This window comes from Bufo bufo, chromosome 9 (assembly GCF_905171765.1).
Source record: "Bufo bufo chromosome 9, aBufBuf1.1, whole genome shotgun sequence".
In the NCBI taxonomy this organism is placed as follows: domain Eukaryota; kingdom Metazoa; phylum Chordata; class Amphibia; order Anura; family Bufonidae; genus Bufo; species Bufo bufo.
In genome coordinates, this window is record NC_053397.1 from 35136232 (window position 1) to 35161928 (window position 25697).

At 48.4% G+C, this 25697-nt stretch overlaps 1 protein-coding gene across 3 annotated transcripts in view; it reads right to left on the minus strand.

Annotated features, from left to right (window-relative positions):
• Positions 1-24844, minus strand: part of LOC120978601 (sarcolemma associated protein) — a 136039-nt gene extending 111195 nt beyond the window's left edge. For all 3 annotated transcript variants that reach the window (XM_040406839.1, XM_040406838.1, XM_040406837.1), the window contains exon 1: positions 23772-24844. In XM_040406839.1, the coding sequence (XP_040262773.1) occupies positions 23772-23969 (198 nt within the window). In that variant the 5' untranslated portion in view covers positions 23970-24844. The remainder of the gene's footprint in view (positions 1-23771) is intronic.
• Between the last annotated feature and the right edge of the window lie 853 nt (positions 24845-25697).

Here is a 25697-nt window from a genome sequence, read left to right on the forward strand (position 1 = left end):
ACTACACACAAGTAACACGAAAAAAACCGTCCACACGCCTTTCAAGAAGATTACAACCATTCCAAGTATGCCGTCAGCTTTAAGATCCCCAGTGCCAGGGCCACATGACCAACAGTCTGGCATCGCGCCAGCGTCACAGCAGCAATGTATGGTTTCTAAAACAAATACCTATCAAGGGAGACGCCAAGGTCATCCATGGCAGCTTCACAGGCTTAGGGTCCATTCACACGTCCGCAAAATGGGTCCGCACCCATTCATTTGCAATGGGGCCGGAATGTGCTGTCCGCATCCGCATTTACAGATCCGCAAAAATTTTTTATATATTAGATATAGAGATAGATATATATATATATATATATATATATATATATATATATATATATATATATATATATATATATATATATATAGAGATATATCTCTATATCTATCTCATGTCCTATTCCTGTCCGCAATTGTGGACAAGAAAAGTCATTTTCTATAAGAGTGCCAGCAATGCGTGGTCCGCAAAATGCAGAACGCACATTGCCGATGTCAGTGTTTTGCGCTTCCGCAAAACACATACAGATGTGTGAATGGACCCCAACACTGGACATGATACAAACTGTTCATTCCAGGGGGAACAGGGAAAAGAGGTATATAATTTTTAACCCCTGACATTCCTGGGTTCCAGGCTCTCCAGAGCCTTCATTACATAATACTTCATCCAGATCGAGGATTTCACTTCCACAATGTAACCCGCTATGCGCCAAACAGTGGTTCACAATCTGTGGCACGACAGCTGTTGCAAAACTACAACTCCCATCGTGCCAAGGCAGCCAACAGTTGTCAAAGCATGCTGGGAGTCGGAGATTTACAATAAGAGCGCAGATTGGGAAAAACGGATTTAGACGGATGAAAATACAAACTGGGATTGATGGCTGACCAGGAACTTAAAGGGGTAATCCCACCTGGGACACCCAAGGCATATCACTAGGAAATGACATCAGTGTCAGATAGGCGGGGGTCCCACCTCTTCAGTATGGGGCTCTCAAAGTGAATGGAGCACACGCTGCTTAAATGGCATCCACCTCTATAGGAGTCCTGAAAACAGCCAAGTCGGTGCGCTCAGTTGGTTTTCGGCCGTCCCACAGTGGTGGATGGAGAGCGCACATTTCTCCATTCGCCACTATTGGACTGCTGAAAGTGGCAAAGCCCCAGTTTGCCTATTTTCGGAACTCCCATATCGGTGGATAAAGGGCAGCTGTGCATGAAGATGGCTGCTCTCTGCTCGCTTCAGGGGCCCCATTCTGGAGATAAAAGCGGGTCCCAGAGGCGAGACCTGCACCTGTCTGACACCATTTCCTAGCCATCAATTTCCCAGAAGGGCCGACCCCTTTAACCGCACTTCTTCTGCATCTCGAAATAAGGATCATGTACAGACTCCGTCCATTCAAGTGAAGATCCGGTAGCAAGAACAGAATTGAAGAGGAGCTGTCACCAGAATGGACCGACTTGTTTTAGTAAATAACTGTATTCGGCATGAAGTGACAATCCTGGAGCATCCTCTCTTAGGACTAGGTTGTGCCGTTCCGCTATTGTTCCTACTTGCTGTTTTTGAATTGGGTGTTAGCAGTTTGGCGTGCTTCCCTGCAATGCAGAATTGGTGGCAGACTGTGGAAGAACACAACCCTCTGACAAAGTGAAAAGATGGTCACACCCAGTTGGTAATCATGTGCTTCTAGTAGGAATAACAGAGGAACAGCACAACATACAGTTCTAGAAATAAATGCTCCAGAACAGTCATTGTATGTCATGGGGGGGGGGGGGGTTCGCCTCTTTAAAGAATACATTCACTTCACAGAGGAAATGTTGACATCTATTGTATGTAACCGGCTGCATTTCACATGAAGAAACGGACACTGCGCTGTGCGACACTTCACATTACACTTACTGCCTTCTAATTCTATGTATCCTGTGTAGGGTGCGATGCAATAGATTTGTTCAATGGATTGGCAAATGCTGCCCATGTGAACGCCGCCTTATAATCCTCTGACCCATACATTACTGGCCTTAAAGGGAGTCTGTCATCAGCATTTCATGTTTGTAACCCTTCCCATAGCTTTCACGCATGCTTACAGTTAATAAAAACGTTACCTTTAGCATCAATCCTGGACTTATAAAACCGTCAAAAAACATCTTTGTAGCATATGCAAATGAGGGCTCGCAAGTGCCCAGGGGCAGCGTTACGCTCGTAGGTGCCCTGCTAGCTCAGCCTTTTCTTCGCTTCCCTCCGCCCATCCTTTCCCTCTGACCGCCTATCTACTAACTTGTTGTTTCTCCGAGATCCCGCGCCTGCGCAGTCAGTACGTCGGCCGGCGCATGCGCACTGCGATGACCATTCCTTGTATGGCATCACAGTAATTAATGCGCATGCGCAATAGTTAATGTCATGCCGTACAAGGAATGGGCATCGCAGTGCGCATGCGCCGGCCGAAGGACTGACTGCGCAGGCGCGGGATCTCGGCGAAACTACAAGTTAGTAGATAGGCGGTCAGAGGGAAAGGATGGGCGGAGGGAAGCGAAGAAAAGGCTGAGCTAGCAGGGTTACAAACATGAAATGCTGATGACAGACTCCCTTTAAAGGCCACATCCACATTAATGTCATCTTCGCAGATAACACCGAGTGGCCTACGCTGAATGGCTCCACCATCTGTCCACACCACACAAAAAATAGAGCATGTTCTATTTTTTGCGGTGCGGAGGCATGGAACAAAATGCCACGGATGCACTCCGTAGTGCTTCCGTGGCCTTCTGCTCCGTATACTCTGGATTGTGGACTCATTCAAGTCAATGGGTTTTGCGGACCGCAACACGGGCACAGCTGGCACATGTTCGTGTGCATGAGCCCTTACCCATTTATTGGTAGGGGGCCATGCACACATGCTTATTTTTTCTTCCACAAATCATCATTACATGTCCTATTGTGGATGAGAATAGACATTTCTATTGATGGGAGTGAGAAAAACACAGACAATGCACATGGAAGTTATACATATTTTGCAGATTCATTTTTTGGGGGTTGAGGCATGGATCCTGCCGCGTGCATGAGGCCTTAGGCTGCGTTCACACCAGCATTGTTGTCAGAGGAACAGAACAACTAAGTAAGTGCTGGACTGACTAGAATAGAGCCAAAAAAGACTTCGCTGACTAGAATGTGGTCCGTTCGGGAGTCCACTTTTTTAAGTGGAGGAAAAAAGTTCTGTATACAGGATTTTTCTCTCCGCTCTTTTTGGCGGATTTTGAAACAGAACCTCTGACAGATATGAACAAGCCTTTAGAACTTATCTGCAACACTGTATCGTATGTAAACTGCGATCTTTGGTGCAACGAGGACTTCACCATTGCTCTTGTAGCAGCGAAACTCTGCTCCTTTCTGTGGCTAGTCCCTGCCTCTCTGCTTTGCCACTGTCCGGCCCTGTACATCAAAGCAGACAGGGAGGGGCTGGTCACAGAAACAAGTGGAGCTTGGGTCCCACAAGATCAACGGTGACGCCCCCATTGCACCAAATGCCTAATTTGCATATTAGGAAAAAAGCATAACAACTCAGGGAAGGAGCCTCGGATCCACAAAAGAAAACCAGCGTTGTATTCAGGTGAGGCACGGCTATGAGTCTTTGCAGGCAGTTGGATCAGGGAGGTCGCTGGTGACCCGATTTCTATTTTTGCACCATTTTACAGCGAAGCAGATGCCCTTTAAGCTTTTGCAATAAAATAAAAACACAATGGGGTTCAGTAAGGAAAAGAAAGGAGTCCAGCAGAAACATTTCATTCTGAACTTGGGGCCCTGCGCACGTGAGCGATGACTACAGGCCGGGTAATCTCCGGGGAAATTAGGAAACATAACACCGGAAGTAAACTGGCGAAACCTCTGCGCCTGGAAACCGACGTAAAATCATGTAAATAAACAGGAGGAGTTTTCTCTGCCTGTGAAGCAGAACAGGAAACAGTCCCAGCGCGGACTCTGATCTCATCACTTGGCTAACACAGCGTACTGCAGGGCTGAAACGCGTGAATCAACACTGCAGCGCCTGGTTACGAGGAATCGCTGCTCCCTCCTCCATCCACACAGAAGGCTGGAGAGGGAATCACCGGCTGAGATGTCAGGATGGAGCCATGATCTCATCTAAACACAACACATAACAGCAGACTATAGTCTATGGCTCTCTTGTATTAAAGGGAATACTTCCCCCTCCCCCAATACATATGGTGCTAAAATCTGACCCTCTTAGAGATGCTCTGATAACACTCACACATGGTGCCAGTCCCAATTAGTGTCCCTCATGGGGCTAGAAGCAGCCTGACCATGTGCCCCTCTTCTCCATCACGTGATGCCCCTGTCTGCGGAGGCGTCCAGAACGGCTTCCGCAGGTACAACTAGGCCCTCTGGCCTTCGTCAGGGTGATACAGATGCCCGTGTACGCAGCAGGGTTTTTTTAGGCTAGGATTTCACAGCATCGCTTAGGATTAGTGGATACATCGGGGTGACGCTTTCCCAGTATGTAGATTTCTGGTGGCATTTGCAAGATATTTTGTAGAAACCCTGGGATTTTACACAAGTGGAGACCATGCTGCCATGGAGGACAAGACTTGAAAGGTCACCACCAAGGCCTCATGCACAAAGCCATTGCCCGGGTCCTCTAGACACGGGCACCGGCCGTGTGCACCCCACATCACGGACGCGGATCCATTTTCTCTTGGCACGGTAGTGTATGTCCTACATATTTTGCGGTGCCATCGGATGCAGATTGCTGACCCCAGACAAGTGAATGAGTCCGCGATCTGCATACAGTGGCCCTACGGTCAGTGTCCGTGTATTGAGGACCGCAGCACGGGCCAAGCTGGCATGCGTTCGTGTGCATGAGGTCTTAAGGAAAGGTTAAATAAACCTATGTGGCTTGAAAAACCGGTCTGTTTGTTATCTACCGATATCTATCCATCAATAGGAAAAACGCCAAAAAGTTCTACAAAACTCCAGCACGGAAACGGTTAAGGATCACTGCCGTCACACTGACAGTTCACATTTGTCACATAAGACATCCTGAACGCCTAAAAGCATAAGAGCCGATTCCAACCCCAACAGCATCAGATTGTCCCCAAATCCGGACATCGTGTAAGCGTCACGTCCCACATAGACTCCAGCTTCGTCCTGTCGAGGGGTTATTCTATTTTGGCAGATACGGTAATTTCTGTTAATAATTCATCACTGCCCTAGGAAGAGGCCATGGCGCTCACCAGGAGACAAACCCCCACCGAGCAGATACGGGTGACCTATCCTGAGGATAGGCCATCAATATTCAACTTACAGAAAACCCCTTTAAAAAAAAAATACTGACATCAGGCGTGGAGAGACGCTACTGTACACTGCGGTGAGACGGCTGCCATGGCAACTGTCTAACACCAAGAGAGTGCCGTGCATGGGTGCTTTTCCACTTAAAGGGGTTGTGCCATGTTTAAAAGTTATCCTGTGGCAATCTCCGGCAGTCACATACAGAATGAATGGAGCGGCGGCGCACATTCAAATGGGGAATGGGGTCTCTTTTCTGGGGACTGGTGGGGGTTCCAATCATCAGATAATCACCCTTAGGCCTCATGCACACAAACGTTTTTATTTTTCCATTTCCGTTCAGTTTTTTGTGTTCCGTATACCCATTAATTTCAATTGATCTGCAAAAAAAAAAAAAAAAAAAACGGAATGTACTCTGTATGCCTTTTGTTTCCGTATTTCCGTTCAAAGATAGAACATGTCCTTTTATTGTCCGCATAACGGACAAGGATAGGACTGTTCTATCAGGGGCCAGATGTTCCGTTCTGCAAAAAACGGAATGCACACAGACGTCATCCTTATTTTTTGCGGATCCATTTTTTGTGGACTGAAAAATACTGAAAAAGCCATACGGTCGTGTGCCAGAGGCCTAAGGGCTCTTGCACACGACCGTATGCCCTCTGAGACATACGGTCCGTGAGCGGCATACATCGCACGCACGGAAGCCACAGCATCATAGGTATGTCTCAGAGGGCACACAGTCGTGTGCATGAGCCCTTAGTCTGTGGATAGGGGATGACTTTAAAACAAGACATGTGCCCTTTAATAAGGACGACGCATTAGTGGAGAACTGCAGCGTGGCCTCATTTACTGCAGTCACCTGCACCGTGGCACTCCCTTTAGTGGCACCTTCATTCGCAAGACTGCTCCTGTGAATGCTTTTTCCCGATCACTGCCCGCCCTTTTTACGTTATTTCTCCATTCCCATCAGAAGACTTCACCACATAGACATGTACACGGCCGCTCTAAAAAAATCCCGGACATCACCAGCGCCATTAGCACCCACCCTTTTAGACTTGTTAATTGAAAAACAGCATTTCTGATGTGCGCAGGCAAGAGAGCGTAAAAAGTGAGCTCTGAAAATGTAATTGGAGCGGAGAGCGAGCAGCCGGCAATGACCCCAAGACAGGGAGGAGAGCCAGCAAGTCCGGTCTCTGCGGCTTTAGACTGTAATCCAGAACAGCTCGTCACCGATATGTAAAAACATGGATGACAGAACACGATCCTGCAATTTCCTGTGTAGAAAAATAATGCTTTACAGCTGGAAGGATCCTGTACCTTTCAGATGCGCCCACCTCCTTCCCACATTCACCAGAGCACACGGCCCCCCCAGGAGAGGAGCGCTGCAGTTATCTCATCTCATAAACACTGACAAGCACCGCGTGACACATGATGGGTGATGTACTACGGGCATCAAAACACAATGCAGCCATCCAGGGTGGGTGGAGTAATCCTGGCTTTCCCAAAACTGAAGGGGTTATGCATGAAAACAAGGGGAGAAAATAAAGCAAAAAACAGCGTTGTCTGCGATACTTTCAGCAAAACGCCTTCATATGGACCTCAGTAGGTAACACCCCATTTTAGAGAGAAGGCGTCTCCTTTGGTGGGGTCCCTTAAACGGACCGTCCAGTTTCTGGAGGAAACCGGACGACACAGGGGATCCGACTGCATTAAGTGATCAGTGCTAAGACCTCGTTTCCGTTTTTCATGCACAGCACACATACGCGCATTGATGTTAATGTGTCTGTTCACACATCAGTGGGTCGGTAGAAAATTCACGGGAGCATGCACTACTTCAGTCTCGGGTTGCACCGGCATTGATACTTTTGTACCTGGATCGATTCGATAACAGGATTTGCTTTTTTCTTACTGCACAGACTAGTATCTTTTAGAGAACATGGCATGCGGTGCGCTCAGCGCGCATCATGTTCTCACCAGCCGGCACAGTGGAGAAGGAGGGAGTCGCCCCCCCCCCCCCCCACTGTGACATGCGGATGCCACTGGCCACCAATGAGAAGACAGTACTGAGGAGGAGGGGGAGGGGCTATAGGCCACTGCGCCACCAATGCAAGGATTAAGGGGAGGGTGTGGGAGGCCACTGTGCCACCAATGCATATAATAAACCTCCTAATACAAATGTATGCAGTGGGTGCCGGCTCTATCAAACCGTAACGGGGGGAGACACACAAGTCGCCTTTTTTTATTACCTTGTCTCCCCCCCCCCCCCCCCCAAAAAAGGATAGGACTGTTCTATTATGGCCGGACTTTCCACAAAATGTGTAATGCGCGCAGCTTTTTGGGCGTTTTATTTTTTTCACGTGGTATCGAATGGTAGAGTGTCACAATACTCTTTTTATGGTATCAAAATCTAATCTAAATTTTGGTATTGTGACAACCCTACTTCAGTCTGTGATGCAAACCAAACAAGTCCATTGAAGTCTATGGGTCCGTGACAAACAGTGTTTTTCACAGACCATTGGTAGGAGATGCTCTGGAAATTAATTTTCAGCCTAGAATATGGAGGACACGAACTCTGATCCCTCACGGATGAAACAGACGGATTTTTTCCACAAATGTGAAACCGAGACGGAAATATGAACGAGACCTTACTTGGCAGATCCCCTGCCGCCGCTCCGCCCAGCCGGAATCGGTTTAGGCCAGGTTCACCGGTGACTGTATCCCGCATACAAGCCGCACCCCCGCCAGATCCCAGGGAAGGGGGACCTGGCAGTGCACAGAGGCATCCGGCTATGCCGGATACACACACTGCCGGAGTTCACTGTGAATACATGAATGCGGCCTTACCCGGCTGCAGCGGTGATGTCACATCAACATCAGGATTTTACTGCAACTCTAAAAGGTAAGTGGAGGCAGAAAATAAAATCTAAGCTGTGGGCCAGTCCTAAAACTCCACGCCAAAGTCTGCAACAGGGCGAAGACTGAGTCGAGGATTGTATGCATCGCAATCTGCTGTGAAACCTGTGGCATTTTGTTTTATATGACAATATAGATGACAAAATTTAGACCACCTACTACATGTAGACTACATCAGTCCATGCGCTAGTATTTTGGTAGGAGGAGGGGGGGGGGGGGGGCGATTATCAGGGGTCCTCTTCCTTCTTTACTGCCAGCTTGTCCATTTGAAGCCACATCAGGATCGTGGACATACTACTCTGCTGTCCAGGGGACACGGCCGGCATCATTGCCCGTGTTCCCCGCTCAGCTAGATAGCCCAAGCTCACCTGATGAGCTTCACACTCATCTTTAAGCGAAACATGGATGTAGGGACTAGGCAGGAGAGGGCTCAATAGGGCGCACTAATTCCAGGGTTAGGTTCCTGATTGTGCCTGGTCACGGGGGTCCGTGATCAGGTCACCTAGGCCAGTGTAGGTCCCCTAGGGCATCATTAGGGCTAGTTAGCCTAGTCTAGCAACTGTCTCCAGCCTCGGTGTACGGACACCATCTAAGGCTACTTTCACACTAGCGTTCAGAGCAGATCCGTCTGATGTTTCATCAGACGGATCCGCTCTGATAATGCAGACGTTTGCATCCGTTCAGAACGGATCCGTCTGCATTATTACTTAGAAAATTTTCTAAGTATGAAAGTAGCCTGAGCGGATCCGTTCAGACTTTACATTGAAAGTCAATGGGGAACGGATCCGCTTGAAGATTGAGCCATATGGTGTCAACTTCAAGCGGATCCGTCCCCATTGACTTACATTGTAAGTCTGGACGGATCCGCTCGCCTCCGCACGGCCAGGCGGACACCCGAACGCTGCAAGCAGCGTTCAGGTGTCCGCTCACTGAGCGGAGGCTGAGCGCTGGCAGGCGGATGCATTCTCAGTGGATCCGCCTCCACTGAGAATGCATTGGGGCCGGACGGCTGCGTTCAGGGCCGCTCGTGAGCCCCTTCAAACGGAGCGCACGAGCGGACACCTGAACGCAGGTGTGAAAGTAGCCTCACACTGGTGAGGCAATCGTTGTGCCAAGGAGCATTTCATCAGAGCGGTAAAACCACCTGGTTACACAATTTTTGGTGCCGCCGAGCACCTTTTTCAATTCAAGTGTGTTCTGGTCATGGGGTGGGGTGACCTACCGTGCTTCTATATTGTTGTATTACTTATGTACATTATCTATTTATCTTGGGGCCAATTTTCTATGTATTGATTATTAAAAGTTAAGTTTTAATTTGATCACTGATCTCTATTTGCTGTGGCATTTTGTTGCAGAATATCTGTACATTAAAGGGAATCTGTCATGTGGATATTTGATTATAATCTAACTAATTATATACAATGATTAACTACTAAAAAGTACCTTAGATGTATTCACTTACTGGCGTGACAGATGGTTACCTCATAATATACACACAAAGATGCCGCATGCTAATGAGCTGATTTGAGTCCAGCGTGATGTCATTGAGTCCAGCGTATATTTAATTTCAGAGCTATAGCCACTCCCCTGCCCACCTGCTGCTGATTCATATGGAAACAAACTGTCATTCAGCAGCAGGTAGGCGGGAAGAGTCAGGAGCTCATGAATATTCATGCCTCATCATTATCAGCTGGAGCTTTTCAATACAAGATGCTGGCAGATTGACTGGGTCAATTAAAGAAAGTGACCCAGCATTGTGCTAAGAGAATCAGTCACTTATTTATGTTGCCCTTAGTTAGGACACCATAAAACTGGTGACAGGTTCCCTTTAAGTAAAGAGCGAGTCCACAAGTGGCCTAAACATATGAAAACTGAACCTAAAATGCATTGAAGCAGGGATGCCCAACCTGTGGCCCCGCAGCTGTTTGAAAACTACAACTCCCAGCATTTTCAGACAGCCTATAGATATCAGGGCATGTTAGGAGTTGCAGGTTGGGCATCCCTGGATTAAAGTGCTCACAAATATTAACAAATTAAGTCATGAAATACACTGCAAACAATCCGCGACCTACCGAAGCCCACCAAGTGATTTAGGCCTCATGCACACAACCAGTGTGTTTTGCGGTCCGCAAACTGGGGATCCGCAAAACATGGATGGCGTCCATGTGCGTTCCGCAATTTGCGGAACGGCACGGACAGCCATTGATATAACTTCCTATTCTTGTCCGCAAAATGGACAAGAATCGGACAGGTTATTTTTTTTGCGGACCACGGAACGGAACAATGGATGAGGAGAGCACACCGAGTGCTGTTTGCATCTTTTGCAGCCCTATTGAATGAAGTGAATGGGTCCGCATCCAAGCCACCAAAACTGTGGCTCGGATGTGGACCAAAACAATGACCGTGTGCATGAGGCCTTAGATGGTAAGAAATCTCAAATGAGAAAGAAACTAAGAGCAGCCGTAGTGGTCGGAGAAACCTCTGCACCTAAAACAATATAATTTATCTGCTGAAGCATCTGGACTACAAATGTCCAGGCCAAGAACATAAGGCCTTGTGCTGCCATAAAGATCTGTCAGGGAATCCAGGCGTAACCTTCTACAGGGAGGAATTATAGGAGGATTATTACAAGGAGGAAAAGACTGGGCTGGATTTCCTTGAAGATAATTTCCACTAGAGATAGCTACAGTCCTTACATCTCCTACACTGAAGTGACCCGGCTACACGTCTAGAGGGGATGCTGAGGGTTTGGCTGACCACTTTCCAAAAAGTTTAAAGGGACGAGTAGCTCGTAAGTAGGGCAATAACTTCAAAACCTGGAAATTCATTTTGGGATTACAAGTTCTCATTCTTCTGGGAACTAGGTCAAAAAATCATCATCAACATTATCATAAATTAAAGAGGACCTTTTATGGGTCCAGACATTATGAAATAATAGCAGGTCATGTAAGGCCTAGTCCATGGATGTAATATTGCTCTCTAGTTTGGCTGTGCCCCCCGTTCACTATCGCCTGATATGCTAATGAATAGCATCGGTACATGGAGGAGGAGGCGTCAGGGTTTCTCAATGGGCATCTCCTTCTCCCTGGCTGTGACGCTCTCCGCTTTGATTGGACAGCGCTACAGCCAGGGAGAAGGAGACGCCCACAGAGAAAGACTCAGTCTCCTCCTCCCTGTACTGATGCTATTCATTAGCATATCAGGCGGGAATAGTGAACGGGGGGCACAGCCAAACTAGTGAGCAATAATCCATCCATGGACTAGGCCCTACATGACCTGCTAGTTATTTCATAATGTCTGGACCCATGAAAGGTCCTCTTTAACCACAAAAATGACTGTGAGGAAGCTCAAGTCTCCTGTTATATGAAATGTAGTCACCTAAGTGGAAAACGTTACAGGGAAAAGTTAAGGAAAATACATTTTACATACAAGTTCACACCCTGGAAAGCCAACTTGAATGGGTCCATGATCCGTACACACCGCAAAAAGAAAAAAAAAAAAGAAGAAAAAAATAGAACAAGTTCTATTTTTTTGCGGTGCGGAGGCACGGAGAGAAACCCCACGGAAGCACTTCAGCAGCCGTGTGAACGAGGTCTCAAAGGGAATCTGTCACCAGATACCTACCTATCAAACTGTTTGCATAGACACTTACAATAGCTGCGGTTCGCCTAATTAAAGAGCAGTTTTACTTTTGTTGATCCGAGGCTCCGTTCCCAAGTTTTCCTAATATTCAAGTCAGGTTTTCGGTGCAATGAGGACATCACCATTACATTTGTTGCACCCAAGCTCTTCTCTTTGCAGTCAGCCCTTCAATCGCTGCTTTGATTGACATGTCCAAACAGTGGCAAAGAAGCAAGGGAGGGGCTGACCACAGAAAGGAGCTTAGGTGCAACAAGAGCAATGGTGATGTCCTCACTGCACCAAAGGCCTAATTAGCAAATTAAGAAAAAGAACCATGAGGCTGCTTTCCGACAACAGAGTGTCACGCTGCAGACTCACGGCGCAGCTCCCGTCCTCAACTTCCAGCACTGCCGGGGTCGCATAGCATTATATTAATTTATGATGCTATGTAACCCTTACAGTTCTGGAATGCCAGTGTTATCCTATACATTCCAGAACTGTAAGGCCCCTTTCACACGGGCGAGTATTCCGCGCGGATGCGATGCGTGAGTTGAACGCATTGCACCCGCACTGAATACCGACCCATTCATTTCTATGGGGCTGTTCACATGAGCGGTGATTTTCACAGCAGCATGTCCTATATTCTGCGTTTTTCACGCAACGCAGGCCCTATAGAAGTGAATGGGGTTGCGTGAAAATCGATTTTCACGCATGGTTGCTAGGTCTATTCACTATTATTTTCCCTTATAACAGGGTTATAAGAGAAAATAATAGCATTCTGAATACAGAATGCTTAGTAGGTGATCAATTGAGGGTTAAAAAAATAAATAAAATTAACTCACCTTCTCCTCTTGTTCGCGTAGTTCCCGGTCTCTTCTTTACTTCTTTAATGATGAACTACCGGCTAGGACCTGTGGTGACATCAGATCACATGCTCCAATCACATGGTCCATCACCACGGTGATGGACCATGTGATTGGAGCATGTGATCTGACGTCACCAAAGGTCCTTTAGCCCACAGCTCATCATTAAAGAAGTAAAGAAGAGACCGGGAACTACGCGAACAAGAGAAGGTGAGTTAATTTTATTAATTTTTTTAACCCTCAATTGATCACCTACTAAGCATTCTGTATTCAGAATAGAGTTGTTGCGATACCAAATTTTTGATTCGGTTTCGATACCATGAAAAAGTATTGCGATACTCGATACCATTCGATACCACGCGAAAAAAATAAACAAAAAAAGCCACGTGCATTCCTCATTTTTAAAAATGGCGAATCGCGCAGTTTTTATTTTATTTTTTCTGTTCCGGCATTCACCACCTAGATTTTTTTTTTATATTTTAATAGTTTGGACTTTTCTGACGTGGCGATGTAATATGTTTATTTATATATTTTATATGTGAAATTGGGAAAAGGGGGTGATTTATACTTCATATTTTAGTGTTTGTTTTTTTTTCACTTTTTATTTAATAACTATTTCCCCCCTTAGGGGCTAGAACCTGGGATCTTTCATCCCTTTTCCTATTCACCCTGATAGATCTCTATCAGGGTGAATAGGACTCCACACTGTCCCTGCTGCTCTGTGCTTTGTGCACACAGCATCAGGGATGTTACCATGGCAACCAGGGCTTCTGTAGCGTCCTGGCTGCCATGGTAACCGATCGGAGCCCCAGGCTTACACAGCTGGGGCTCCGATCAGAAGCTGCCACTGCACCACCAATGAGGGGGAGTGGAGAGGTCCCTGTGGCCACTGCCACCAATGATTTTAATACTGGAGGGTTGAGAGGGGCCGGCGCACTGTGCCACCAATGATTTTAATGGGATGGGGGGATTGAGGGGGGGGGGGGCACACTGCACCACCAATGATTTTACCCCTTTATACAGGAGGCGGGTACTAGCAGATCAGCGGCAGTTAACTGCCGCTGATCGCAGCTCCCTGTCAGGGGCAGGGTGCCGGCAATGCGATTCTGCTGCCGGCACCCGCCTCCTGTATGTGTTAAAGACTGACTACTGTATATGAGTCCAGACTTTCACTATTAGGCCACACAGAGCGGCGCCCAGCGATGTCTCAGCACTCACCATTTAGTCCTGGGCGCCGCTCCGTTCGCCCGCAGTGCCCCATTACTGTCTCCTCTCCTGCTCCACATGCTGCTGATTACTATCGGAGCGATGGGAGGAGACATCAGCTTCACTAGTGGGCGTTCCTTCTCCCTGGCTGTAGCGCTGTCCAATCGCAGCGCAGGGAAAAGGAACGCCCACTAGTGAAGCTGATGTCTCCTCCCATCGCTCCGATAGTAATCCTATCATTGGTGGCGCAGTGCGCCCGCCCCTCCTCCGCCCCTCTCTTCTCATTGCCGCCCCTCCTCCACCCCCTCTCTTCTCATTGCCGCCCCTCCTCCGCCCCTCTCTTCTCATTGCCGCCCCTCCTCCGCCCCTCTCTTCTCATTGCCGCCCCTCCTCCGCCCCTCTCTTCTCATTGGTGGCAGCGGCAGCAGCACAGGGGGAGGGAGGACAGCTTCCTTCTCCCCGTGCTGCTGAGAGAGAACATGAGCGCGCCGATAGCAGCGCGCTCATGTTCAGAGATACTAGACTGCGCAGAAGCGCAGCCCAGTATCGAAAAAACGGAAATCCCGGTATCGTATCGATACCGGGACAAAAGTATCGATTGGGTATCGAAATTTCGATACCCGCAACAACCCTAATTCAGAATGCTATTATTTTCCCTTATAACCATGTTATAAGGGAAAATAATAACATCTACACAACACCGAACCCAAGCCCGAACTTCTGTGAAGAAGTTCGGGTTTGGGTACCAAACATGCGTGATTTTTCTCACGCGAGTGCAAAACACATTACAATGTTTTGCACTTGCGCGGAAAAATTGCGGGTGTTCCCGCAATGCACCCGCACATTTTCCCGCAACGCCTGTGTGAAAGAGGCCTAAGTGTTACATAGCATCATAAATCAATATAATGCTATGCGACCCCGGCAGTGCTGGGAGGTCAGGGCAGGAGCTGTGCTGCAACAAAAGATAGAACACGTCCTATTCTTCTCCGTTTTGCAGACAAGGGTAGGACATTTCTAGAGCAGTTTGGGGAAAAATAAAAAATAAAGTGGTATGCACACAGCTGGGATCGGTGTTTTGTGGATAGGCATTTTGCAGCTGTGTGCATGAAGCCTTAGGATAGGTCACCCAGAACCCCCACTAATCGGCGTTTACGACACCGGAGGTAACACGGAGTGTGGAGCGAAAGTAGACAGCTCCATTCTCTATGAAGGGGCCTAAGGAGTTTGTGCAGCTCAGCTCCCACACGGGCTCTGTGCATCCTCCTCTTGGATGGGTTGCGAGAACCACCATGTATTTCCAGTTTGCACATGCCAGTGTGAGACATTTTTGGGGAGTTGAAAGGAGGTGACAGGTTCCCCATAAACATACAATCATCTCATGCTCAAATAAAAGTGCAGAGGATCAGAGAAGACACTAGAGGTCTGTCGGCCTGATGCCGTTGTGGTATAACGCTATATGCACGGATGCTAGTTCAAATGAGTACAAACTATTAAATATTACATGTAGAACCCACAATCGTCTACCTAGAGAAAACACGCCAACTCCTTTCACTGTGTATTCCTGCTATACTACGTTCCAGAGCTGGTGACCCAATGCATTTTATTGCCTTAAAGCAGTAATTCCGTCTGGGACATTAATGGCTGATCGGTAGGATTTGCCATAAATGTCTGAGGGCAGCAGGTCCCCGAAGTGGACCTGCACCTATCTCCAGAATGGGGCCCCGAAGTGAGAGAAGAACAAGCCGCACACATGCGTGACCACACCTCCTTTCAATGCTATGGGACTTCCAAAAATAGGCTGGTTTGGCCATTTTCTGGAACTCCCACAGGGGTGAATGCAGGGGTGGTCGGCTTGTGCAGCGCACTCTCCATTCACTGCTATGGGACTTCAGCTCATTATTTTTTGGAAGTCCCATAGCAGTGACTGGAGAGGAAGCAATATGTACGAGGACTGCTCTGTGTTTACTTCAAGGCCCTGTTCTTGAGGGAAGTGTGGGTGCCATAGATGAGAGGGACCCGCATCTATCTGACAACTCCTCATTGATTGCATCTTCTCAGGACAGGTCACCAATGTACTGGACAGCCACATCAATGCACCCCCATTCCCCTTATAGCTACTGGATTCCATCAATGCCTTTATGCACCAGGCCCAAGACGTGGCCCTCTGAGCTGCATTTTACCAACCCGGCTCCTGGAAGCCGCTAGAATGTGAAGAGTCATGTGGAAAGTGACTCGGATCCACATAATGGGGCAGATGTACTAATCCTGTGTAATATTTAGACAATGTACACTTAGACCACCAGATAAAGCACAGAGGCTCCGGCTGTATGCCTATAGAAGTGCCGCCATGATCCCATGGAGCCCCATTGCAGGTTTTCTAAACCTGACCACCTTCCAAAGGTTTCTACATTTCCTCTCCATGCTTACAGGGGGTTCCTCAAAGTAGTTAGTTTTCCACCTACACACAGAGATACTACAGGACTCCTATAAATTTGGAAGACTGAAAGAACTACCCAAAATCTGATTTATTCCATCAGACTTAGGGCTCGTTCACACGACTGTGTGAAGCCCGTGCTGTGGACTGCAAAATGCACCGACCATGGCCCAGCCGTTTGGGGATCGTGGACCCATTCACTTGAATGGGTCCGTGATCCCTCCGTTCCACAAAAAGATAGAGCATGTGCCATCTTGGAATCCCAGGAAGCACACCGTAGTGCTTCCGTAGTGTTCCATAGCTCCGGATTTGCGGACCCATTGAAGTGAATGGGTCCGCATCCGTGATGCAGAATGCACATGGAACAGTGCCCGCGTATTGCGGATCCTCAAAAGCGGTTCACAATACGGCAACAGGCAGCACACGTTCGTGTAAACGAGCCCTTAGGCCCCTTTCACGCGAGAAAGTTTTCTGCGCGGGTGCAATGCGTGACGTGAACACATAGCACCCGCACTGAATCCTGACCCATTTATTTCAATGGGTCTGTGTACATGAGCGTTTTGTTTTCACACATCAGTTCTGCGTTGCGTGAAAAACGCAGCATGTTCTATATTCTGCGTTTTTCCACACAGCCCTGGACCCATAGAAGTGAATGGAGCTTCAGTGAAAAACGCATTGCATCCAGAAGCAAGTGCGGGTGCAATGCGTTTTTCACTGATGGTTACTAGATGTTATTTGTAAACCTTCAGTTTTTTTATCACGCATGTGAAAAACGCATCAAAACGCATTGCACCCACGCGAAAAAAACTGAACAACTGAACGCAATCGCAGACCAAACTGAACGCACTCTAAACGCATCCGGACCTAATCCGTCACGCCCGTGTGAAAGAGGCCTTAGTTCTTCAGCGGCCAGCTGTGCAGGGTGCGGAATATACTGGAGCTCTACTTTAGGCAATTCTCATTCTCCTTCGGTAGGGAACCTCCAAACAGGACAAAAACGCCCTCTAGGGCCTCAATTACAGGAACGTAGCAGGTCTGGGCCCGTATTGCGGCCCGCAAACAGTGGGTCCGCAATATATTGGTACCGGCCGTGTGCGTACCGTTTCACAAATGCAGACCCATTCACTTGAAAAGGTCCACAATCCGGAAGATACGGTGCGGTGTGGAAAGGAGGCACCATTCTGCAGCACTAAGGGCTGCTTCTGTGGGTTTTCCGTCAGTGCTTCTGCACAGCAAAAAAATAGCGCATGCACCACCTTTTTGCAGTGCGGTCCGATCCGCAGCACGGGCCCGGCTGGCACACGGTCATGTGCATGAGGCCTTAGGCGCATTCTACAAAAGGAACCTAGCAAATTTCTGCATCCTGCCTGGGCCCCATTTTTAAGAGATACAGAACAATGCATTTTGATGAAGAAGGGAGGATCGGGTCACTGGTATCCAGGGTGTGGTTGCAGGATATTAACTATACGAGTGCAGAGACATTTCCACAAGGTTACAGGTTTTGCATTGAGAGCCAAGAAGGCGCTGCTGAACGGGACAAACCGGCTGAATGCTTTCAGTGGAGGCTGAGAACGGGACAGAAGCAGGACACGCTGTATCAGAGGGTAGGAGCGGCGAGACCATTTATACCATGCAGAGTAAATGGGCCATTAGTTGACAGACTGCCGACCCAGAAGGACTGCAGAAAACTAAGGGGATGAGGGTCTGCATTTCAGGCCCTAAGCGCCAGAGAGCCTAGCTGAAGTCAACTTGTTGCCATCTATCTCTGTACAAACCCCTGATCAGGAAAATCCTAGTGTGAACGGGACCAAAACCTGATCTCTGGTTTCAGCCCAACTCGCTCTACAATGCCTTTCAGGGGTGACGTTTATCAGAACTGTCACTTTATTACACACCGACACTATCCCTCACTAATTTAGTAAAAGAATCACAGAGTCGAGTGACCTTGCTGCCCACTTAAAGGGATATTTCCATTTTGCCATTTCAAGGCTGAGATGGTAATAGCCAAGGGTGGCCGGAACGACGGAAACATCTGAGCCAGTTGTGCTCCATAGATCCCATAGCAATGAATGGGAGCTTAAGAAAAACGTTATAGCGTGGCGAGCGATGCAACTTCCGGTAACTCCGGAGATAAGGCTGTTCACATAGCGCCGGCCATTAAAGGCCAAAACGGGAATACGTCTTAAAGTTTATCACCAGCAAGAAAGAGAGTCACAAATACACTAAGAATAAGTTCACAAGTAGCAGACGGGCAGCAATTTACAGCAATAGATATTTTTTCTTCTGTGGCTTCAGCTTACACCCAATGAAAAAAAACGTAAAATTGAGCTGTTCCCTTTACCCGGGGCCACATCATCACCGCACTTCCGGCACATGTAGAGGACACCGTGCGGAGGATTGTGTCGCGCACATCAATCAGCCTGACAGATTCGGATAGGTTACTGAAAATGCGGTGCCGGCTGGAATTTCCTTTTCTACAAACCTCATTGACAATTGTAAGGGACACATATTTTCATGTTAATGATCAACTGTGAATTGCACATGGCGCTATAGCTCTGCAGCGTTCTCCGGTCGGCTTCACACGCAGGAGAGGACAGGCGCGCCTGTGATCCACTGCAGATTTTCCGCAGGATGCAATCTCCATGCTCATTGCATGCAATTTTAGGGCGCTGAAAATCAGCTCCATGAATCTGAAAGTGGCGGCTTTGGTAGAAAGCACGAGGATTTCTGCGAGCTCCATTCATGGAGAAATTTCTGCAACAAAGTCTGCCTTGTGTGAAGGCACCCTTACTCCGGGACAGGAGTGACATAGAATGGAGAGTAACGTTTCAAGACCTAAGTGCTAAACATTGCATCCAATGACTGGCATTGGGATCGCGATGCAACACAACAGTCGCAGACTCCAACTATGGTGGACTTGTGACTGCAAAGCAAGTCGTGTGCGATTGCAACTTACCTGGGATTTTGTGTGTCTTTACCACCAAAGTCAGAGCTCCAAAATAGTAATGTGGCAGCAGAGACCGTTTTCTCTGTCTGAATGGAGCGGCGGTCGTGCATGTGTACTGTTGGTGCATTCAACTCTATGGAAATGCAGATGATATGAGAACAGCCCTCCACTGTCTCCAGAAGTCCCATAGAGTTTGAATGGAGTAGCAGCGGACACCTGGGGAGGGGGGGGACACAGGACATGTAGGCAGTGGTCAGACACTTATCCACTATCCTGTAGGGTTAAAGGGGTTTTCTGATATTTTTTTTTTTACTGGTGACCTATCCTCAGGAGGTCCCAGATGTCGGACCCCCACCAATCAGCTGTTAGAGAAGGCAGCGGCGCTGCTCTGAGCTTTCCCTAGGCCACTGACATCACGTTCATCGTTCACATGGCCTGGGAGCAGCTCAGCCCCACAGGAGTGAATGGGGCTGAGAGTGATACCAAGCGCAGCCGCTATACAACGTACGGCGCTCTGCCTGGTAAGCTCTGAGAAGGAAGCGATGCCGCTGCCTTCTCAACAGTTGATCGGGGACAGGTCATCAGTGTAAAAAAATAAAAATAAAAAAAATCTGAGAGTAGCATTCTTGCCATCCCTGGAAACCATTGGTTCTGAGACAGGTTTCCTGGACTAAGAAGCAATTGTCCAGTTTAAGAAGAAGATGAGGACCATGTGACCGGCTAATTATCACGCTATTACTGTCACCACTCTTGGACATACACGTACTGCACTGACCTCGTGTTTATGAAGACATTTAAAAAATGGGATCCCTGTGGCCGTCCTGCAGCGATGACACAAACCACCCACAAGTCTCTGCAGCAACTAATTACCACCCGCTAACTGGCAGCGGTCATGTGAGTGGTAGCAGTATCATCACTGCAGAGGAAGCACCAGAGCGGTGCCACATTTTTAAACGTCCCAGACATCCCCTTTAAATATTCTGCCGAGAACTTGTTAAGGGCCAATAAAGCACAATATCTACAGATCTCGGACGATATCAGTGCACCAAGTCAGCGAATCACACAGCAACATTGGGGGTGGGGTGGAATCTTCGCTCTCACCTTTGTGGGCAGAAAAGAAATCACAGGTAGGTCTCCATCGACCAGCCTGTCATGGCAGACAGAGATGAGGGCACCAGAGCATATTATCCGTCACAGAACAGTCAGCGGAAGCCGAAATGGTGACATAAGAATTCGCTTTCGTCTGGCAGACACGGAACAGAAACATCTCATTACTAATGGTCACAGAGGAGGTGTCTGCACAGAGCACCAGTCACAGGGACAGATCCCTTTAATTCAGAGCATCTACTGAACAGGTTAAAGGCATTCAACTGCCCCAAAGTGTCAAACCAGGGGCTGAAACCAAAGCACTTCCTGGTCCTGTAGTGTCACATGATGCATCACATGGTTCTTCTCAGCCAGTCAGCAGCTCTGAAAACTCAAGTGACTCTACAGAGATGTACTTTATGTCACATGACACTTCCAGATTAATCATGTGACTCTCCATCTGACCATGCAGCAGCAGAAGCGCTTTCGTTTTTTGCCAAAAAGCCAAAAATGCAGAACCCCTTTAAGTACGGGAGGATTAAAGGGGTACTCTAGACATGTTAGTAAATCAGCTCTTCTGCCCTGTGGAAGAAAGACCGTTTAGTTAGCCTACCCGTCCATCACATTCACAAGAATGCGGACACTTCCACACGGGTCCAGACAATGTGTGCCCTTCTCTGCCTGTTCAGCGGGATCATAGTAAGTGCCCGCAGCCTGTGTGCCGGAGGGGTAAGTACTAACGGCTCATGCACACAAACGTATTTTCTTTCCGCGGTCCGTTCTGGTTTTTTACTCCGTGCGCATTCGTTTCCGTAATAGGACATGTCCTATTATTGTCCACATTACGGACAAGGATAGGACTGTTCTATTAGGGGCCAGCTGTTCAGTTCCGCAAAATACGGAATGCACACGGACGTCATCCATATTTTTTCCGGATTCGTTTTTTTGCATACTGTCGTGTGCATGAGCCCTAAACTGTCTTTCTTCCACAAGTTCAAAGAAAGGCCCGATTTTCTAAAAGGCCCGGAGAACCCCTTTATAAGTGGGTATATATCCATCATACTGACAGGTGCTCTGAAAATTGTTACCAAGATATAAAGTGGGAGATTTACAACAACCAATCAGCTTCCGGATCTCATTTGTCAAGAGCTTTCATTATTATTATTTTTTATTAAATCTGCCATCTGGTTGCTATGGGCAACTGATCCTCTTTTCATTAGTCTTGAAAAATCTGATCTACAAACTAATAAACGGATCACGCAAGATCTGGGCCTCCAGCCCTTGTATAACAGGACTGCACCCACCAGCCGCCTCCTCGGACATGGAGCGCGAGATCGGACACGCCTGGGCTGCTGCTGAAACTGCTCGTCTGCGCGGCCCTAGTAATGGCGCTCATCCTCCTCCCAAAAGTGGAGCAGAAACCAGACGAGGAGTAACAATCCCGCTGAATCACCCAGGTTCTGAGACCGTCCTCGTGATTCAGCCCCCGGCGATGAACAGGTGGAGCGTTACCGAGCCGGATCATGGACGTGGAGGCGCTGATCACAGGAGTCTTCAGATCTGTCCACCCTAAAATTACCCCAGATACTTATTACTGTACGAGCGCACCTCTAAGTGCCGCTGACTCAGCTTCTAGTTTGTCCTGTTTGTCACAAGTGGCCATTACCGAATGGTCAAGAGGGAAAAAACAAGCGTCTGAAGAAAATGGTCTACCGGGTCAGCTGACCTGTGCCAACCCTTATCTATACCGTATGCCAGGTGATATTCATACAAGACCCTTGGTATTTATACCGTATGCCAGGCGATACTCATACAAGACCCTCTGTATTTATACCGTATGCCAGGCAATATTCATACATGACCCTCTGTATTTATACCGTATGCCAGGTGATATTTAAACATGACCCTCGGCATTTATACCGTATGCCAGGCGATATTTAAACATGACCCTCGGCATTTATACCGTATGCCAGGCGATACTCATACATGACCCTCGGTATTTATACCGTATGCCAGGACGATACTCATACATGACCCCCTCTATTTATGGTCCAGCCTGGGTGTCACTCATACATGCCCCCTATGTTTGGGCACTAGAATACAATACTGATAGTTTTACCCTTCTCCTTTATACTCTTAAATAGTCACCCCAGCTCTGGGTACATAAAACGCTGTTGCTGATATACTCTATACGTGCCCCCTACCACCTATATTCCGACACACCAATTATTCACACTCCGCACTGGGCGACAGTACCTCTCCATGGTCCTCAGTAAGTAAATGCCAGATATCAGCGCTCTACAGGCTCCCAGTACTTACAGTCACTGCTCAAGGCTGAGCGGCGAAGGGTACTTTCACAATAGCGTTTTTTGCGGATCCGTCATGGATCTGCAAAAACGCTTCCGTTAGCATAATACAACCGCATGTATCAGTCGTGAACAGATCTGGTTATATTATGTCTTCTATAGCCCTGACGGATCCGTCTTGAACACCATTGAAAGTCAGAGGGGGATGGATCCGTTTTCTATTGTGCCAGCGACAACAGATCCATCCCCATTGACTTACATTGTGTGTCAGGACGGATCCGTTTGGTCAAGTGGACAGCAAAACGCTGCAGGCAGCGTTTTGGTGTCCGCCTCCAGAGCGGAATGGTGACTGATCGGAGGCAAACTGATGCATTCTGAGCGGATCCTTTTCCATTCAGAATGCATTGGGGCAAAACTGATCCGTTTTGGACCGCGTGTGAGAGCCCTGAACGGATCTCGCAAACGGAAAGTCAAAATGCGAGTGTGAAAGTAGCCTAAACCGATAAAGGCCCCCCTGACTGGGTACAGTCTCAGGCTGGGACACAATGTTGTTACATGTCCCCGATTATTCATACTCTAAGTCAGTGGCTGCCAACTGGTGCAAAGCTACATGTTGAGAGTTGTAGTCTTGTAACAACTGTAGAGTCCTGGGATCTAAACTACTACAGGAGGCAACAAAATGAATACATGGCACATGCTATTTCTATGCCATCGGCACGGATACAGGCGTCCTGCAATTGTACGGAAGCATGCCCACCACCATGGGCTCCGAGACGCACCATCACCCCTACTATTTATACTCCAGACCTCCAGTCAGTCGGTGGGAGCAGCTGGATGTGTAAATCTATACCATCACAGGCGTACATACATTTCCATTTTAAGGAAACACCACCCCCCCCCCCCCCCTTCATTCTCAAGGCCAGTGTCACGGACCCATACACAGAATAGACTGCACTTAACAGCACGCACGCTCCCGACAACCCCAGCGCGTACGCTCCCGACAGCCCCAGCGGAAGGACTATGCAGAATCTCCAAAAATGTAATTCAATCCGATTTTTTTGTTCTTTACCTTGCCAGTCTTGTGATCAAACCAGACCAGCGCATGATTCCTAGACAGCACCTTGCAGTCAAAGGTGGCGTTGTTCTGAGCGGGGCGGCAGCGGGCCACCGAGCGCCCAATCTTGACGGGCTCGTCCAGGTAGACATGCCGCTCCTGGAAAGGATGGGAATTTGGACGGCAGGTGAAGATCGCAAAGGCTGAAGGCATCTGGGACAGCGTCTGGCGGAGGCACTCCAACTGGAAAATAATAAAATGGGGAGGGAAAACAAAAAAAAAGGAAAAAAAAATATTTCCCTAATCCAGACCGCCAGGTGCTGGCACCTCTGGAAACGCCACTGCGGAGAGAATCACCATCAATTCATAAGACATTTAGGACTGAAGGGACCGCGGCTCAGTCTGTAAACTATCCTTCCAGTTCCACAGCCGATCCCCCATACTGGTCCCATAAGAAAGACCGCCCGATGATGCGCTGCTTTGGTCTCAGGGCATCCGGCTTTTAATCCATCATTGGGAATGGTCAAGATACCAACATGTGCCAGCCTGCTGCCCACCCTGTGCCAACATGCAGGCCCCGGCAGGCTCCCTGGTGAGGCTGCAGTCCTGGTGACCCAGGGGCCAGTCACTGCCAAGGGGGAGGAGCTTGTGGGGATCTCCAGGTAACACTACAGCAGGTCCCAGGCACATCCAGCGGCCAGGTGAGGAGAAGCTGACAGGTGGGACGGATGGCGGCTCACGGAAGGAGCATCCTCAGCCCTGACAGGAGGAGGAGAGGCTGGGAGACGGCCCTGCCCTCCCCGAGGGGGGGGGATATAGGCCGGAGTATTACCCCCGATGCAGGAAACCTGGGGCCCGGTGGGGAGTTACTCGAGCACCGAGGATGCGGAAAGGAAAGGAAAAAAAAAAAAACACCGCTGACGTGAAGGAAAGTTACTGAGCCGGACGTGAGGCAGGCGGCCTTCCGTTCTCCGCAGCCTCCGTTCCAGTGACACAATCCGGCCGTTTAATGGAGCAGAGCCCCGCCGCGTTCCCCGACCTCCCGCGCCGCCATGTTGAATACTAGCGACCTCCCCGCAGAGCCGCACAGCAGCCGGCCTACTGCGTCACCAAAGCAACGGGCGGGGATTCCGAGGGGCGGGAAGTTGGAGAGGCGTGGCGAGGTTGGCAGCCAATCACCGCCGGCGCCCATCCCTTGCTTGTCTCCGCCCACCCGAAACTGTCAAAGAGAAACCGTGGGCGGGGCTTTAGTTTCCGCCGGTAGTGACCAGGGGCAGTGACCCGGGGTGGCCTTGGTGATCGGTAACGGCTCCGTGACCGGGCGATGTTCAGTCATGTTGGGATGACTTGTGTCATTTATAGGGATGTCTCTCAATGTAATCTGAACAACCACGGCTGTGCTGTTGACTATTGCTTTCTGTTATCAGCCACTTCCAGAAAATGTCTCCCCTCTACCTGAGAACCTATAACCAGTTGTGAGTGATGTCCGCGCTCTTACTTAGGGCTCATGCACACGACCGCAAAACACGGATCCACAAAAAATACGGATGACGTCCACGTGCATTCCTTATTTTCCGGAACAGATTACGTATACGGAATCAAAATACGGTCCCTATACGGAACGCAAAAAACTTTGTGTGCATGAGCCCTAATAGAACAGTCCTATCTATGTCCGTAATGCGGACAATAATAGGACGTTCTGTTTTTTTGCAGAACAGACAAACGGAATGCACATGGAGTAATATCCGTTTTTTTTGCAGACCCATTGAAATGAATGGTTCCATATACGGCCCGCAAAAAAAAATAGAACGGACACAGAAAGAAAATACGTTCATGTGTATGAGTCATTAGACCATTTTCACACATCATTGTTAGGTTAGTGATTGGTCAGTGTCTGATCAGTGATTGTGAGACAAAGCCAGGTGCGGGTCCAAAACACAG